This window comes from Didymosphaeria variabile, assembly GCF_027946475.1.
Source record: "Didymosphaeria variabile strain IMI 356815 chromosome Unknown scaffold_1, whole genome shotgun sequence".
Classification (NCBI taxonomy): Eukaryota; Fungi; Ascomycota; class Dothideomycetes; order Pleosporales; family Didymosphaeriaceae; genus Didymosphaeria; species Didymosphaeria variabile.
The window spans coordinates 1,159,355-1,178,294 of NW_026611620.1; the positions used below are offsets into that span (position 1 = coordinate 1,159,355).

General features: G+C 52.4%; 4 protein-coding genes across 4 annotated transcripts; 1 reads left to right on the forward strand and 3 right to left on the reverse strand.

Annotated features, from left to right (window-relative positions):
* Positions 1-1,793: 1,793 nt before the first annotated feature.
* CHA1_1 (catabolic L-serine/threonine dehydratase) lies at positions 1,794-2,813 on the forward strand (the record flags this gene model as incomplete). The annotated part of the gene is made up of 1 exon (XM_056209178.1): positions 1,794-2,813. One exon carries the CDS (start codon positions 1,794-1,796, stop codon positions 2,811-2,813), a length of 1,020 nt encoding a protein of 339 aa, XP_056076000.1.
* A 353-nt stretch (positions 2,814-3,166) lies between these two features.
* On the reverse strand, positions 3,167-4,078 carry N0V89_000355 (uncharacterized protein; the record flags this gene model as incomplete). Its single annotated transcript, XM_056209179.1, has 2 exons — positions 3,167-3,905; positions 3,975-4,078. 2 exons carry the CDS (start codon positions 4,076-4,078, stop codon positions 3,167-3,169), a joined length of 843 nt encoding a protein of 280 aa, XP_056076001.1.
* A 1,458-nt stretch (positions 4,079-5,536) lies between these two features.
* On the reverse strand, positions 5,537-6,662 carry N0V89_000356 (uncharacterized protein; the record flags this gene model as incomplete). Its single annotated transcript, XM_056209180.1, has 2 exons — positions 5,537-6,547; positions 6,609-6,662. The coding sequence occupies 2 exons, from the start codon at positions 6,660-6,662 to the stop codon at positions 5,537-5,539; spliced, it is 1,065 nt and encodes a 354-aa protein (XP_056076002.1).
* Positions 6,663-7,747: 1,085 nt separating this feature from the next.
* On the reverse strand, positions 7,748-11,596 carry N0V89_000357 (uncharacterized protein; the record flags this gene model as incomplete). The annotated part of the gene is made up of 2 exons (XM_056209181.1): positions 7,748-9,097; positions 9,146-11,596. The coding sequence occupies 2 exons, from the start codon at positions 11,594-11,596 to the stop codon at positions 7,748-7,750; spliced, it is 3,801 nt and encodes a 1,266-aa protein (XP_056076003.1).
* Positions 11,597-18,940: the final 7,344 nt, after the last annotated feature.

Below are 18,940 nucleotides of genomic sequence, written 5' to 3' on the forward strand. Positions count from 1 at the left end.
CGCGAGAACAAACACACCGCTTCACAGTTGCCTTGCTTCGTCAGGGGTACCGTTGCGAGCGCCAAACACGACTTCAGCTTTGACCCTTACCGAGCTCAGGTCCAACAATACCCGACAGGCAACACCTGGTCTGCAACGCACAATCCACCTGGGTTGAACATCAAGACAGCTTCAAACACGCGGGGTGCGCGCTGTTGGGCGAGTACCCTGAACACTCGGAAAGGTTCATTGTCCGTGATTTTGCATGGAGACCGCCTGAAAGTTTCAAACATCTGAGGTTCTATGGAGATCGGATCACCGAATGAGAAGATCTAGAACGTCTTTGTTGCGGCATGCGTGTGACGCTGGCATGAACATTCTGGATTACCGTCCTCCATGTGCCAGAATACCATCAAGTCAGGTGCTGTCAATCTGTGAGCTCACATGCAAATGGTACTCACATCGGCGTACACACCATTAAATACTGTCTGACATCTTGAAGTCCTTGACCAATCGTTTCGACACAAATTCTTCAGTCAAGTCCCATACGGCATCCTCCGACGCTCGTCATGCACCCCGTGATGCCGATTTCCCCCATCGTCACGCACTCCAGCAGATTATGTTCCCATCAACGCGACAGATCGCGGTTGCGTTCGCGAAATCAGTTCGTCTTCGACGACATCAGATTCTCGGATCGTCCGCTACAGTCGCCGCTGTAAAACTAACTTCGCAATATCTTCGAGTAGCTCTAGGCTAGGTACGGATGCGGAAGTCGAAATGCATGTTAGTCGGTTCACCTTCCGCGTGCAGACGCGGGCGAGCGAGTCATGCAAACGCGCTGGTCTGCATGTGTATGGTAGGTTAAGGTTCTCGGGTAAGGGAACTATGGCGCTGGCCTGGATGCTGGCGCCGGGAATGGTGAATCAACAGTCGGGGTGGCCGGTCGGGGAGAGGATTGGTGGGCGATCGGTCCGGAGGAATGGAACTATATACTGTTGGTAAGGTAGCAACGGTAGTTTGTTAAGCGGGTTTTCATCTTGCGTTTGTAGGACGAGAATGACAGCACTCATTTCGGTCAACCTGGGCCTGCCTCTGTCAAAAGGTCATAGTGAACCCAGGAGTCGTGGTAGCTGATATTTTAAAAGCAGGTGCATCCTAATTGCATTGTTCCTGGCTTTGCAAATTCACGTTTCTCAATCCAGTCCTTTGTATTCTTTGCAGTGTGTCGTGTGGCGCGGTGGATTGACTTGCGTGCAAGCTCGACCGCTGATCTCTCCACTTCACATAGTTTGTCGTGCAGCCACCTCCTTGCCTTTCTCGCTTCGGATGGTCTTCCCGTTTCGAGTCGGTCGCTTGCTTGCGTTCGTAGAATAAGATCATTTGTTGTACCGGAACAGCGGTCTTCGAGTACTCCAATGCTATTTCCAAACGGTATGATCTTGCCTCTATACACTCGCTTCTTACCTTATAATGAATAGTGACAATGTATACCAATGACTTTCTACTTCGAAGTCATGTAGGTGTTCTCTGCGAGCTTACTAAGCCAAATACCTTTGGCCTACACCCGCACTATCCGCCACAGCCGCCACTACCGGCCTGCTCAATCAACACGCCTAGTCCTCCACAGTAAAGGCAAGGCGATGAGAGTACACGGCCGTATGTAAGTTATAAGTCGCGTAGCAATTGCCAGCAACTAGCGTCTTGGACCACGCATTCGGCCTAGCGAACACCGTTGGACACAGTGTCAAGTCTCACACACTTGAATTTTCTTCTCTTCTCTGTTGTACTCCATCAGTCAATAAACCCCCGGAATCATGACTACATCGCAGCAACCACCAGAACTTCCTACACCTTGGAGAGGAACACCATTGATCCACTCGACCCTGCTGTCGAAGCATGCGGGATGTCGAATATATCTCAAACTTGAAAATCTACAACCATCCGGATCATTCAAATCGCGCGGCATAGGAAACTTCCTCCTCAGCCATTTAAAATCTGCCAATGCTGAAGACCGGCACAAAACGCATTTCTACAGTTCCTCTGGAGGCAATGCTGGTTTGGCATGCGTACATGCCGCCGTTACTTTGGGCACCCCCGCGACTATTGTTGTACCAATGACTACGTCGGAGTACACCATGAATAAGATGCGCGCTGCAGGCGCCACAGAGGTCCTGCAGGAGGGCGCTTCGTGGTATGAATGCGATCAGTATCTCAGGGAAACAGTTATTCCGCTGGCGAAAGAAGCAGGAGACATTCCGGTTTATGTTCCACCCTTTGACGCGCCGGACATCTGGGACGGACACGCCACTTTGGTGGAGGAAACACTCGCGCAGATGAAGTCAGATGGAACACCGGATGCGATTGTGTGCAGTGTGGGTGGTGGTGGACTCTTCTGCGGTATCGTACGGGGCCTCGAAAAGGCTGGGCTGGAGGGTACATCTGTCCTGGCTGTTGAGACCGAAGGTGCACACTCCCTTGCTTTATCGCTCGAGAAGGGCGAGCTATCGACCTTGCCAGCAATCACGAGTATCGCGACGACATTGGGGGCGAGGACGGTTGCACCGCAAGCCTTTGAATACGGTCAACGGCCGAATGTCACGAGTGTTGTCCTGCCGGATCACGCTGCGATGGAGGGTTGCGTAAGGTTTGCCGACGATGAGCGGATCATGGTCGAGGCAGCTTGTGGTGTAAGCATGGCTCTGTGTTACGGCGACAGATTGAAGAGATATCTTCCTGATCTGACCAAAAGCAGCAAGGTGGTCGTCGTCGTGTGTGGCGGCAGCAATATTACTGCTGAGATGCTAAGCAAATGGACCGCCGGATCGAAGGAGTGACAGTGCTACCGACTGCAGACGGAGAATGACACCTTAAGTAAATTTATATAGGGCAGCCCCGCATCTCATAGATGTTTGGTAATGGCCTCTGCTGAAATACCACATCTGAAAGACATATATGTGGCCATACAATATTCTGCACGAGGTCATTCATAGCTCTACCTACGCTAGAAAGCTAGGTCTCAATGCGTACAGTTTTACTATATCCGGTATACTAGTACAATCCCAGTCGTTTACTAATTCACGAATAACATCTCTACAACGAACTAGTTACTCAGCGAAAGACGGCATTACCTCCGGCTGCACAATTCGGCCGCTTCTCGTGTAGGTACCGATAGAAGAGCGTGGCAGCGTTATGGCTCAATCACTTCCTGACTGTCAGTCTCATCGCTGTTTGGGTTTATCAGAATGAACTCACGTCCAATCTCGTTGCGCTCCATATCGAAGGATATATCAAACTTCTTCAGTAACGACAATCCAAGCATTGCGCTTTCCTTGTCGAAATAATGTGTACGCTGTATCTCCACCAGGCAATATCTTGATCCACCAAAAAGATCACGCCACACACCGGTGTATTCCCACCATTCCAATGTTATCGGCTGACCGCCCAAGGTCAGTGTCAAATTCGGCAACCTCGCACGTACCTCACAATCGATAAGTCCACCGTCAAATTGCTCTCCTGAGCGCGCTCCGAGGTAGTCGTAGATCGCGTCGACTAAGTCACCGGGTAAAGCAATGGTGAAATCCGGCTCGAGGGAGAAGGCAGCGACAGCGCTCAATGATATGTCCAAAGGGATGGCGTTACCAACGAATTGGATTCGGTCGAGGTCGACTATCCAGCCCTCCTCCAGCCCGTCTGTGACAGGCTTGTGGCTCAGCGGAATACGATATCTGGCTGGCGGTGATTCTTCGCCGAGAACGAGCCTCCCTTTGTCATTCTTGCTTTTTGGCAGACTCAATGTCATAATATTGCGAGCCAGCGTGCCATTGGCTGTCAACTCGTAAAGAAAATTTGGGTGTGACTTGACGCCGCCGCCCCAGCCGCCAGAATATGACAGAGAAGTTCGATTCGGTGGAGCAAGGCCGAGTGCCCTAGGATACATCTTCAGCTAACAAGCCAGGCCAAAGCGCGTCAATTGTACAAAGACTAGCACAACTTACCCATCACAAAGATCCGATAGGATTCCCAGCAGTAGGTTCTCACCGTAGAAGATATCTATGGCTCCTACAGTGGCATTCTGCAGCTGGAGCGAGACGATGCTCATGGTATCGTCGAACAAACTACCTCTAGCAGTGTGACCCGGCAAACTCACGGCAAACCTTAAGCCAGGATCGTGCGACGTAGACGAAGCTGAGTGATTGTATGTGAACACCCTCTGACCGCAACTGTTGTAAGGTTCACGGTCTGGGCAATCGACGGATCGCACCACTGCGCCTCCATAGGCTAGGTCTATGAAGAGAGCAAATGGCTGAGGTGGATTGCCGAAGGCAATATACGTGAAAAAGAAGGCACGGCCCAAGAAATCGATACGTGCAACCTCGAGGACTGCAGTGCCCTTAGCGCCGGAAACCACTGGCCTCGTGAAGGTCTCTTCTGTGAGAGGCGCCTGCGGCGTTTCTTGGTGCAGAAAGCCATAGTCCTCGTGTCGAACTAGGCCTGGTCTATGTCTTCTCTCCAATAGCTGTTGGTGTATTGGACTCCGGTGCAAAGGCGGCAGTATGAGCGTGGTGGCTGTCAATAAAAGCAGCGATGTGATGAGAACAAAGCGCACGAAGTAGAGCTGCAACGACATTTTCGATGCCCACGAACGCAGCAAAAGAGCTCTCGAATTTTGCGAGCAACTTAAATAACGCGAGTTTGTTTGAAATTGGAAATGGGAGGTATACCAAGATGGACTGATGTCACCCATGCGCTCGAAGGATCGCTTGTGTTCCCGGGCTAGGCAACCATAATCCTGCGGCAATATACCTATCGGTGCCCTCCAAGAATTCCTCCCCCACCACATGAGAATGCTCCAGATATTGCTGGAGACGTGGATGCTAGGCCATACAGATATGTCGGGCTAGCTTTCAGTGAGTCTTCGCGGCTCTGACAGTCGTGTGCAAAGAAAGCTCGATCGAAACGCTGGACGGCTTCATATCCATGCAGCTTTGTCACGTGAAGGGCCAGAGGGCTTCTGTTTGGGTGATCAGGAGGACTGGTAACAATAGCTAAGGCGATGGTCCTCTTGAAGATCAACTGGAATACACATGTTCTTACTCTGTCTTGGTTTTCGTACTGCGTAAACAGTCGTGCCAAGACGTATGCATGGCCATCTACTGCGAGATCATAGGCTGAGATGTCGTATAAGAGGTTGAATTCAACAAGATATGCTCCACATGGGAATGCTGAGTAAACTTGGTTATATCTTTGACGAGCAGCGATGTCAATTGTCGTTGACCGGGGGCTGGTGTTTGGCGAAGAAGCAGGCAAATCGATCAGGAAAGAGTTGCACATTCATAAACTTATGTCATGCACTCGAATCAAACTTGCGGGAAAAGACGTGAATGGTCTCATTTGAGAGCGGTACGAAACGCCAACACAAGACATGGGACCTCTTGGGTTGCGCTTTAAGTATTGCGCAGCTTGTAGTGGATCAGTGTTCCGGTTCCCACGTGAAGAGGGCCTATATGTTCCCTGCTCGTCACATTATTCTTCGGACCATCAGCATTTTAGAACCCATCTACAACTTCTCTAGCCTCCCCGTCCTCGCGCCCTTCTCCCCTTCTAATCTAAACACCTTATCAGGATTCAGAATCCCCCTCGGATCCAACGTCTTCTTCAACGCTCGCATAACCCCAACACCAGCCTCACCCACCTCCTCAACCAGCATATCCCTCAACTTCAGCCCCACTCCATGCTCCCCCGTAATCGTGCCCTCCAACCTCAACGCCAGCCTCTGTACCTCCACAAGCACCTGCTCTGCCTTCTCCTTGTCCTCGACCGGACACACAATAGCAGTATGCACATTCCCATCTCCTACGTGCCCGACATTAGCGCAGAACCAAGTCGATGTGTCAAAAGGTTGCGACTCGATGATATTATTCGTCTCCTTGATAAGCTCCGCCATAGCACTGATCGGCACCGCAGCGTCTGTGCTGATGAATATGTCAGTAGGAGCTTTCTTCATCGTGACTAGGGCATTGCCGATGCATTTGCGAGCACCCCATATGACGTCTATCCTCCGCTTGTCGCTTGATGCTTCGAACTCCAGTCCCTTGTTGTCTTTACATGTGTTCTTGACGAAAGAGATCTGTGAGGACACTGTCTCTTGGGAACCAGCAAACTTGACGAACATCGTAGGGGTTTCTTCAAAGTGCTCTTTTGCGAGTTTGGAGTGGTTGATGGATGCAATGGAGGGTTTGTCGGCGAGTTCAATAGCTTCAAGTAAATGTCCGCTTTTGAGTATAGCGATCGCGGTGTCGACGCCTGCTTGTAAGGAAGGGAAAGTCGCTTTGCCGACGTGCAGATTTGTTGGCAGGGGCGTGACTTTCAATACCGCTTCCGTAACCAGGGCCAGTGTGCCTTCGGAGCCGATGATAAGGTGCGTGAGGTCGTATCCAGCAGAGGATTTACGAGGGCGTTTACGGGTTGTGATGACAGTGCCGTCAGCAAGGACAGCAGTCAGGGAGATAACCCATTCCTTCATAGTGCCGTAGCGGTATGCGTTGGTGCCTGAGCAGGACATTGCAATCTATCACCTCATTAGCCACCTCCATCTCTTAATCACTTCTTTGGTGCGCTGCGAGGCTTACCATCCCGCCAATCTTCGCACCAGGCGCCGGATCCACGGGGAAGAACAGACCCATAGGCGCGAGATACCTTATTGATTAGCATGCAACTTCCCATCCTCAATCTAATCAGAGCTAATATGAAAACTCACTCATTCAGCTCCACCCATCCCACCCCTGGCTGCACCTTAACATCAAGGTCCCCCTCATTGACACTCAACACCCCTTCCATCCTCCCAAAATGGACGCATACCCCGCCCCGACTATTCGTCAGCGCACCCGGCAGACTCGTCCCGCCCGAGTACGCTGTAACAGCTACTCTCCTCTTGTGACATGCTTTCAAGATACTGGACGTATCTTCTGTGGTTCTAGGGTAGAACACGGCTTTTGAGACCTGCTCCGGTGGCGCGTAGGAATGGGATGTTGAGGATGTGGGAGCGAGGTCTGCGGGAATGGTGCTGTATGTTATGGACGATGAAGTGCGCGTGATGTCTTGGATAAGACTGGTGATGTTGTCTTGCGTGTGGTTGTAGGTCAGAGGCGGGAAATCTTCAATGGAGAGCGTTGAGGGGTCTTGTGATGCCATGGCTGATGTTCTGGTGATCCAGTTGTACTGTTTGCAAAGGTCCAAAGTGAACGTAAGCTGACTGAGGCATCTGTACACAATGTCGTGAGGTGAGCTTACCGGGCCGAGGCTAGATGCACGATGGGCTAACCACATTGGCCATCGTCCGATGCCAGGATGCTTGAGCATCCTCTAGGGGCGTCGACGTTCCGTGGCTTCTGTTCGCTCACTCATGTTCTTGGGCAACATGAAATATTTCCGGTCTAGATTCAATTGTTCATTCATCTACATACAGCATTGAGTGAGAAGGTTTCTAGCTCATCTCGAGATCATTTCAACCGCACGTAATTGTACGATAAATCTCCAAAATGAAGTCCTCCCAAAGACGCTGAGATTAAGAATATAAATGGGACCCGTAGGTCAGGTGTGTATCGCAAAATCGCAGTGGCATAGTTCATAGACAGATCGAGGCGCGAAGGCCAAACATAAAAATAATACCCCAATCCATTAAGAAGGTGTCCGAGAAGTATAACACATAGATAATAAATTGGGCGGAGGAGGCATCGATCAAATGGGGCGTTGAAATCCGGTATCGATATCAAGGCATATCAGGGTAAGTCTTCTTACGCCAGAATTTGGCTTTGCTGGGCTTACTCTCTTCCCTCCGTATGGTCGCGCCTGGTGCCGGTGCTGGAGACTCAGGTGGTCCTGAGTTGCGGAGGAAGTCAGCCAGATCATTGGTGGAGGACCTGCCAGCGTGAGGATCACTGGTCGCACCGCGGGCTTGAAGTTTCGGCTTGTAGCCGCCGCGAGGAGGATTCGAGGTAACGGAAGTAGGAGTGTTAGCCTGTGGAGCGCCCGTTCGACCGTTCATACCATTCCTGGATGCGGAATTCGATGATGTCAAGCTGTTGGTGTGCGAGTGACCATTAGCACCGCCTTTCTGAGTGGCCGCGCGGGCCTTTGCTGCGGCTATTGTTTCCGGACTAAGCTTGAAGGCCTGGGGTGGGCTGTTGGATGGAGGCTCCATGCTGTTGAGGAAGTCCATCATGCTCTCCTCCCTTTGAGTGGGCTTGTTGGACGTGGGGAGCGCCGTCAGAAGGTCTTCATCTTCGTCATCAGAGTCAATGGCATAGGGATCCTTGATGCGCCGGCGAGTCCGCGTGATTTGGGGTTCAGCATTCATGCTGCCTGATAATTGTTGCGGGGTATTGGAATATGCAGGCTGGGTGACGTTCTGCTTCGGTATCAGGCCTGTTCTAGAATTGGAAGTCTGTGTGGACTGCTTGGAGGCAGTAGAGACTTGCGAGCCATAGGCTGACTCGATGTTGCCGTTATCCAACATATGGTCAAACTGGTCCGAATCTACAGTCGTGCGGAATGGGGCAACAGATCGAGGTATTCTAGGTTGTCCATTGTTCGAGTTGGGCGGCCCTTGACGGATAAAGTCTATAAGATCATCGTTACCGCTGCGTTGGCCAGCGGGACTACGAGGTTCCATGTGAATTCGAGGCTTCGCTGACGGGCCGTCACCAGCGAGGGAGCTGGAATGAGAATGTGAAGAAGTCTGTCGCGTTGACAGTCTCCTGCCAAGCCCACCGATGGAGGAAGAAGAGCCACTGGTCGGCTTCGCACCGCTTCCTCTACCGAGCGCGAAACGTTGTACAGGCTTCTCATCACCAGGCGCTGGTCCAGTGGATCGAATAAAGTCCGCAAAATCACGCATCGAATCTCCCTTAACCTGTGGTTCCCTCGCCAATGGCTTCTTCATTGAACCCCTATTGCTTGACGAAGGAATAGGTCCATTGCTTCGTGGCGCTGTCCGAGCTGGCAAGTGTTGTGAGCCAAATTGGCTATCCTTATCTGCATTGACGCGCGGGTACACAGTCACCGAAGATTTAGGCTGGGGAGAAGGTTTGGGCGAATCGCGCTTTACGACAGCCGGTTCCTGTGCCAGTTAGTATGTTGTACTTGCTTAAAGATAGCATGATCTTACGTCCATATCACGCATGTTTTGAGGAGTGAGAGTGACCTTGACAGTCTCGTCACTTCTAACAAGCGAATCGAACTCTCGTTGTCGGTCCTCCTCTGACATGCGGCCGCTGAGACCGCGCGGACGACCATCGAGACTGGTACCCGAATCGCGTCCGCTGTGGAGTATTGACGTCCCAACAGATCGTCCAGCGGTCGAGGAAGAGGAAGAGGAAACGCGCTTGAGCGAGGATCTGGCATCAGTAGGTCCATCAGTGGTTCCGGATCGAGAGTGTGGCGAGCCTTCAATCGATTTCAGGTGCGCGGGCCGTTCAGCGGCAGCCGCAGGAGACTCGCGAGCACGATGTGGCGAAGCATACCGAGTGCTGCTCTCGGTTGAACTTCCTCTGCGTGCGGATCTCTCGGGTATGCTTGGTTGCTTCTGCTGCTTCGATTGCCAAGGCTCTGCTTCCTGCAGGGACGATAATCGCGTTCTTGGGGGAGTGACTTCGCGCGGTCGTGATTGGGGCACATGAACTTGAGGTTGTGGCACATCCCTCTGTCGGACTTCTTTACGGGCAACTGGAACCTCTGCTGGTGCCCGAGAACCATCTGGTGTAGGGGTGCTGCGAACATGGATAGCAGTAGGAGCAGTCTGGCGCGGAGGAACCTCAACGTATCCTCCGTGTGAAGGGTGTTTTGCATGCCCGAGAGCCTTGTCGGTAGCATTATTTTCAGTCGGTGGAGAGGGCGAGGGTATCGGGATGTTCGAGGTGTGTGCCACTCCAATGGCTTCCGGTCCAGGCGCGTCGTCATCAGAGTTACCGTCTTCGAGGAACGATCTTGCCTCCATATTGGGAGTCATGCCTGGGGAGTTTGGCTGGCTCCTGCTTTGACTCCTCAAGCTTGAGCTTCGAGTTGAGTAGGTACGGACAATACCAGGCGGGCCCGTTTTCTCGAGAGACATGCGTTTCGACACGAAAACACGAGAGTCGCCATCGTAATTCGCCTGTGTAGGGGTGTCTGCATCGTCTTCGTCTTTGCCGAGAGGGCTCTTCGTTTCTGTACTGATCGGACCCTCAGGAGAAGTCATGCCAAAGCCCATACCAGTGGAAGCTGCGAATGCTACCATGTCAGCATCCGCTTCATGCTCGCCGTTCTCTTCATTGTCGTGGTGCATGCCTTCCTGGCGCTCGTCGTGGATGTAAGAGTCATCATCGGACGCTGGCTCCATGGCCTCCATGGGAGTCTCGAATGGCAGATCGTCTGCGTCTTCCTCAAGATCCTGCTCGACATGATCCTGTTCAGAAAACGCAGGTATAACAAGTGACTTCCTTTCCGGAGGAGGAACAGACACTGGACGCTCCTTGGCAGCTCTGTTCCTCAGAACCTCGGCAGGTGCGAGCATAATGACGCTGGTCGGGCGCTGCGGGTGTGTAACAGGTGTCTGCATGCCACTGCTCTCGTCTTCCTCAAAAGTACGCGCGAGACCAGGGACCTCTATTTCAGTGACATCGTTGTCGCCCATGGGGAGGGGGATGTTGGCAGCGATCTCCGTCTCCGTGGGTTTGTACTCGGGAACTTCAGGAACACCGTCAATCATTGATCCGCGGTCGGTATCGTAGCTCAAGTGCCGTCGATGAAGGCTCGTGTAGCTGCTCATGTTGCGTATTCCGCGCGGCGAAAGTGGTGTAATAGGAGATCGCACGAGCTTTCTCCAGGTTCTCCAGAGCCTGCCCAGGGCAGAGTTCAGGGCAACCTTTTCCACATCGAAGTCTTCCACAATGATTCGCTCCAACAGTTGTTCTTCACTGTGGGGCGATTGTTGTGCCATCTTCCGCGCTCTCACCGACAGCCGAGTGAAAGCGGCTTGACCAGAAACGAGCAGTGTCTGCTCAGCGACATGCTCGATGATAGAGGTCAAGAAAATAGCAGACGCCCACGACACAAGCCCAGCTTCCTCATCGTCACTTTCATCCATGCTGAGGCCGCGCTCCTGCTGGACATATCGCTCCTCGTCCTCATCTTCCAGCTCGCCCAGGCGCGTGTATACCATGATCCGCAAACGAGTGCGCTTCCAGAACTTTTCCACATCCCAGGGCTCATTCTTCTTCCCTTGATGCGCCGGAAACTCCTCGTCATCCTCGCCAGCAAGCAGGCCCTCGAGCTCTTCGTCGGCCGTCGCCATGGCCTCCCGTGCCAGGCGCGGCTTCAGGACCTCGATTATCGCGGGCCGGATCGCAGTCAGCGACGGCGAGCGCGCCGTGGACAGGAAGGCGAATAGCAAGTGATCGAGGAAGGCATTGAGTAGAGATAGGGCCTGTTCACTGAAGAGTGCGTTGGACAACTCAGCGCTGGGGTCTTCGTCGGAGGCGGCAGCGTCCTCGCGGAGCTGCGCATTGTGATTGTCGGTGACTGTTTGCGAGGCGACCGAGGCAGCGATGTAGGCGGGCGCGGGACGCACGCTCGAGGGCATCTGGAAGGTTACTGAGCCAGCGACCGAGGGTCTGTCGCTGCTAAAACTCGGGGCTCTGCTGGAGCGCGGCGACGAGATGTCGCCCGCATCGCTGCGGCTGCGCTGATGCGTCATGGCAGCGGGCTCCCCAAATTTCCCGCACAGAGCTCGTGTGACGGACAGTCGTTATTGTATGTGAGATTTTAATTATAGCAGCGTGCTGCGAACCGGCGGAGCACGTCGGCGGCTGGCCTTGAACGGCGCGGTGAAATGATTGGACGCTGGATGGCGCCAGCTGTCGAACAAGCAATATCTGGGGAAGGATGCGCAAGCTCTGGGTGCTGGGCGCCGTGGGAAATGTATATTCTCCTCAGTAGGCCATGGCGGGCCACGCGATCGTCGGGCGGAGGAGGAGGGACGAGCGGTGAGGTGAGACGCCTTCAGGACCTGCTGGTGGATAGGAGACGGGAGTGAAGGGTCGGGGATGTACTTGAGGATCGACAACAAGGATCTTTCGATGGAACTCCGTCCGCCCGCTTTGAGACTGTTCGCAGCCAGGCTTCAAAGAACCGCCCAAAAAGATGACTTGAAACGGTGTATGCAGAATGGGCAGCGCCCGCTGATGTAGAGGCTGCACGGCGCAGCTGAGAGACGTCGGGAAGTTTTGGATATGTGCAACCGTCAGCCTGCAGCCCGCCTGTAGGCTGTAACACGCTTTAGCGGCGGTCGTCGAGCACAGAGAAGGCCAGCCATCCCCCAGCACGATCCCTCCACGCCAGAAACAGCGGCGCGGCGAGCGTCTCCACTCTCCCGCCGTTATGAACTGATCCTCGGCGAGCTTTGTTGCGAACGTGCTCGGCCTGGGAGATGTTCCTCATCGCCCGAGGCGACACCCAACCGTGGTCGTACCATGGTCTCCAGCAGCCGATACCACGTTGTTTTCCCGACCTGTGTAATCCGTCGAAACGTCAGTCTCCAATGGCGTCTTCCAAATGTTCCCACTGCAGTTTGTTCGGCGCTGCGTGATGCACTTGACTCGCAAGTGGTAAAGGGTCCTCGGCGCCTGGCTGGCTTTGTAGTGGTCCGTATCCGCTGCAATTTCGTGGCGCTTTTCGCCTATCTCAGGCACAGTGCCGCTAGTCTCGTCGACGCGACCAGACCCCTGGCCGATTCAGGTGACATGTATTGGTATCTTAGAGGAAGCGCAATGGCGTTGCGCGGCGCACGAAGTGATGGCGCGTATGGAGGTTGAGGCAACAGGGCTTTGGAAGGCACCAACGTTTCGCAAATGGATGAAGCAAGGGAGCTATGAGATCACCACCACGCACCCGAATAGACATCCCCGGCCATCGTTAACGTTGAATTGAGGAACGACACAAGTCCGCTACTCAAACTTGGCAAAGTTAATCCATTCAACAACCGAGCGCCATACAATACGCGGTCGCTTTCCGGTGGCGCATACTGAATCAAGTCACCTCGCGATACCTTCTGCTGTTCATCGCCCGTGCCCTCCATTGCCCTCGCCTTCCATCTCCTGCGGCGGCCCTTGATACGCACTCAACCTCCATGTATCTGCCCTGGGATCCATCGTTGAGTCTCTCATATAGGGTTCGCTGGCCACAGATCGATGAGCTGGATGAATGCCATACTCATAATTATATGCTAGCGGGCTACCCGGTTGCGGTAGCGTCCTATCGTCTCCTTTGATGGGCATGCACCCTCCAAACCCCGGGTTATGCGTCATGTCTGACTGGCGTGCCGTTCCTCGACTTACAACAAACTCTTGTAACGTTTTGGTACGGCCGACAAAGAAGAACAGCGCTGCTGCAAGCGCAAGCACAGCGGTTCCACCAACTGCAATACCGACTATAGCACCGGTAGACAACACAACATGAGCATGAGGCTCTGCAGTGGCCGTTGCCTCGGACGGAGTGGCTTCGCCAGGTTGGAGCATTATCGTATTCTTGTTAACAAGAGCTATTTGACGGTTGAGCGTGCTTCGGTTCTGTACGTCCAATCGTTAGTTTCTCACATAGCTTCTGGTCAGTCGTGACGTGCGTACTATGTTAACACCTCCTACCATCTTCCAGTCCACGCATGATCCAGGCGCAGAGCAGTAGAAGAATATCGGCTTGGTGTCATTGATTCGTATCTTGTACTGGGCATGCTACAGCAAGTCAGCGCTAAGTATTGATGGGGTATTTTAATATACTTCGTCATTTGTTCCTACTTCCATTAAACCGGAAGAGAAGCCTTGCTTTCCCGAATTGGAGTTCTCATACGGTATGCATGGGTCCCCCTCAGCTGCCTGTACGACTGAATGTCTCGGTGGATAGAACTCGAACGTGACGGTCTAGGCAAGTATTAGTAATCGAGCGATAGAAGGAGCGGGAGGTGTCACACGTCGCCAACTGCTGCTGTCTCGATGATACCGTTTTCACCAAAGTGGTGGAGTGGCATACCGACGGTCATCTTATACTCGTTTGCGTCGACGTGACGAGCGAGAAAAGCGGAGAGCAAAAGTGCTACCCCTAGTCCTAACACTCTTCATTGAGGAAAACCCAGTATAGCATCAGACGGGCGGACTTACTCATCATAATGAGAAAGAGCGATGATGTCTCTCGTAATAATGAAGGAAGCGTTCGAGCTCTGCGCTCCCTTTGTACCGTCTCCAAACCCACTGCACCTTCAACAACCTCACGCGACATACTATAGTAAGCAAACAGTAGCCTCGCTGACCCACGACCGCAGAAGTCAGCACTGCGCATCCACGTATGCATGTTCGTGTGCAGTGAGGCTGGCTACGTATACCAATGAAGTGTTACACAAGGTGGAACAAACATATGAACGTTTCCATCAGCTGGATTAGATAGTGGTACGTGATTGGATGGGCGTTAAGAACTGTGTGGTGGAAACGGTGCGCGACGTTGCACGCTGTGGCTACCCGCTCGGATCACCGTTCTTTGTATGATGAGGGGAATATCGAGAGTATGGGGACGACACATTCAGATGCCTGTAAGGTTCTCGCGGGCCGAAGCATTACAGAGCGATTATGGTGGACACAGCAACGTTTCAAACCTAGAATTCGGGAACGGATCGCTTGCACCCTGGAAATATTCCGTGGACCGCGAGCTGTTTCTGTTAGGAACATCATGATGTCTATCGTCTATTACATAAAGACAAACAATATGACGTCCCTAATGCATAAAGAGTTCGTCCCAAAAAGCACACTCATCTTCGTCCTAGTCTTCTTCACCATGCTTATTGCACCGCAGGAGCAGATGTACCTCAATAAACGCTAGATCAAGAGAAGCATCACTAGAACGACCACGACACACGAAGCAATTTCCACCACAGAGGTTATTATATAGGTAATGTTCTGCTCTTCTCCATTAAGTACTCCCACGATTGTAGCAGCTTAAACGAGTTCGCCTGTTCGTTGACCTGGTCAACATCTGCGAGATTTTTCAAGGCAACACATGAGGAAGGAGATACTGGAAATGATCGCTGTACCCTTCTAATCATGCTAACCATGTTTGTATCGTAAGACTTCGCAGTTGCGTCGTAGAAGGCGGTTAGCTCGTCGCTGTTGACTGCCAGCCGCCACCTTGCAATCTACGAGCTTTTAGCGACATGATACGCGGAAATTTGAGAAGTACGTCTTCGTACGGCTTGGTCGGCCTTAGGTGATATCCCCCTGGGTGGAATCCTCCCCCCGTTTCTGGGTGATACAACTCGTATGGAACGCATGGATGCTAGTAATCTGTTTTCACCACTGAATGCGTACTAGTGAGGAATCTGAATTCCACTCTCTGATTGATATCGGTACACTGTTTTCAATTACTCTGCTTCCAAGTTTTTTACATACCTCGCCTTCTTTCAAAATCTAGGAGGAAGCTGGGAAGAAGATGCCCATTGTACCGTCCACTTCGATCGAGCGGACAAGCCCGGCTTCTCTTTTGACCGTCGAGATCAGGGCGAGATCAGGCATCCCTGGGACATGCACAGACCTGAAAGTCGATCGTTGTATATCTAAGTTATCTGTGGTTTGAAGGCCCGGGTCTATGTATATTATCAGACCGCGACGTCTGTTATATTTCTAATTCTCCAACTTATAAGCAACGTCCACGCATGTATGAATGGTTCTACCCAGGTAGTCGATTTTCTGTTAGGCTATCACCAATATTCTTGCATCCTTTCTCGAACAGCCTGTCTTCTCTACACCCCTGTCGGTAGTGGATCTTACTACACAATGGAGTATCCAAATGCCGCAGTATTGACCAAGGTGCCCGCTTTTTAAGAACATGGTCAGTCCAATTGCTAGCAATGTGCGACCCTCTCACGGATAGAGGGTCATCTACCCATGACTTAAGTCGCCGTCATATAGGTGCCAACGGGAGACTGCAGTCCTTCGATGCGGAAGTAAGTCGCGCAAATCAAACCGAGAATATGGACATACCATACAAAGGGTTGTAAGCGATCTGAAAATTGCCTTACTCGTCAAGAAGGATAAGGACTGTTTAGGCGGTTACTGTCATGGCTCGCGAGGTCCCGAACGTGCTACTGCCGTGGATTTCCGACCGCGTTCCTACATGATAGGCCGAGATATGTGGTATGGACATCTGGAGGTCTTGGAGCGGTTTTCAGTGCTGGTTCAGATTTCAATAACAGGTAGTTGTCCCATGATGTGTTAATGCACGAGATTGCAACACCTTCCCGCAAACGATGCCGTCTCCAAGTGTTGTCTTTAACATAACACCCTCACAACTTTTGTGATTTTGATAGCAAGAACTAGAGTAAAACGTGAACATAAAGGCAGTTGCCTCGGCAAAGTGGTAAAGCATTGTGACCATGTTAGAAGAATACGTACTTGGAGACAAGGAGGCTTCCGGCGGTGGTTTGTTCCCGTTAGTCATTGGAACGTTTCTGATTGGCTGAAAGCTCCGCTCGCGCCCCCTCCCCGCATGACCTACCTCTTCCTCGTGGTGAACTTCATACCTCTGTCCTCTTCGACTACATTCATCTATATGCTCATTGAGACACGCCTCATCCGATGGAGACTGCGGTGACTGGCATTGGCTCTGTGGCGGTCGTGGTGAGCTACGGACCCTGCAGGTGCGCCTCACTAACTCGACGCTAGTGATCTGTGTAAACCGGCATGGAGAAACGCATTGCATCTCAGCTAGAGGCAAGGCGATATTGTCGTCCTCTAATAACGTTTTATAATGTCGCTGGTACGTTTATAACTACCTTTAGCCCTTAGCCTATCATCACTCCTAAGTGAATCCGATGTCGCCTTCACCAGAACTGTCTACCCTGTTACTTGAGGAGACCGAGCAAGAGCTAGCTTTGTAGGCTTGAACATTCCTAACGTTCAGGCTCAAAACCTTACGTTTGGATGGTTCTGAAGCATCGCCTATCACTGTTCGACGCTGGCATTGGTAACAATGATCGTTAGTGTCGACAGTCCCAAGGCTTTTGAGATATCCACAACCAGTGGTGTCCGTCTACGACACGAGATCAAATGCACGGATCCAGTCACTCCTTTTCCTAGTGTCAGCGCTGCCGATGAAGGACGTGCTGATGATTGCACGTGCTGGGGATCCGAGCTCGCTGTAGACCTGGTACACCCAAGCGAGAAAGCCGAATTACCATGCAGAGTGTCTGCTCATGGATAACCAGCAGTAGGCTGAACGAGCGTACATACCTAGGTATGCCTCCAACAATGCTTAACATTGTGTAACGCAACAAAGAAGGCGGGATAAAAAATATTGTTTGAAGACTCAGGGCCAAGGCATAAACCGACCGCCTTTCACCTTTCTTGAGTGCCGGGAAATTCGCCGAGAAACTTGTATCGACTTCGAACTTCGGTATCCGGTTTCCTTTGGTCACGGGATCGAGCTAGGACCTCGGGAGCATGAGGGAACATGCGAGGTCATTGAGCAAGATGGCATCGCAAGACGGAGCACCTCGCATCAACTTGGACGCCGCATATCGTCTACATGACCGTTGTGATGTTCTCGGCCATGCATGGTTTAGTGTCCGGAGGCGCTGCTGAAAGGCGGTATCCGATGGGTGAAAGGAGAAGTCGATTGTTGACAGGGCATGCAGCAGGACATGTCAGATTCAATATATTACCTGGGAAAGAAAGCTTCTAGCACTCCAAAGACGACCGTGCGCTTGGGAGGCACACAGCGCAGCCATGCTACGAGCGATCAGGAGCTTGGATGAAGAGCCGTCACGTGATCGTCACGACGCCCAGGTGCCAATTTGAGGTCAGTGGGCTCGACTCAGTAGACAAACCGGAACAGATTGGAGCCCCTCAACAGACACAGAACAGCCCACCACGGCGCAGTCGCATCGTACGTCACTACCCGCTCGGAGGTGGTCCCAATAGGAGATCGAAGGTAGCACTCATGGCTTGGGGAAGCTGTCTATTGTGTTGGCGACAGTGAGTACACATGGGCAGCGAAGCCACTACACCGACTGAACATGACTGGCAAAGCGGTTACAGAGAGGAAGTCGTCGATGATGAAGAGGTTTGGGACGTGACTCGCGTCCGGCGCCAGGTGCAGCCTTTCAGTGTGGTTGGCAATACTGATGACAAACAGGGCCTCCTGGGACAGGAGGACTGGGATGAGTGAGCGTGCACGTCAGTCCTCCACCAGCCTCTGGGCAACGCCTCCCCCAGATTTCCAGTCTATCGGTACAATGCCTGGCCTTGCGTTTAGTTCCCGGCGGTCCGTCACGGTTACATTTTGCCTCCGCATCGGCGGTCTGGCTGTTGCATAAGCCTTGCGTTCATGCAGGTGCCGCTGAACAACCCCACGAATTCTGGGCTATGGGAGAGTTGCTTGGATCATGTACACGAGAGCTTCGGGGTGTGGACAGACAGCACCCCCGTGCTCTCTAACGCATGGCTGATCCTCCTGAAAGGGAGCGTTGGGTCCATCCTCGACAGCGGGTACAGGACCAACGCCAGCCTCAATATTTGGGACACGTATGGTTGGCAGGTAATAGATCATCTCTCAATGCGCTCAAGGGCGTCATGGTGTTGTACCTATCGGGAAGATAGCGGGAAGACGCAGGCCTGAAGGCACACTGTCGCCGCTGCGAACCGGGAGCGCCTGGCTCCGGGATCAACCGAGCTCGTATGAGCAGGACTGCAAGCATACACTATCTCGAAAACCCATACACACGTGGAAGCTGCGACTATACCGTATCTGGTAGAGGACATCCCCGGATTTTCGTTGGCTTATGTGCAGCCCGCAACATTCACTCTCCTGCCCCGACGAAAGCCTGGCACACATACATGGAATCGAAGTCACATATTTCGTATCAGTCAATTGTGCTACGACTGCCGTC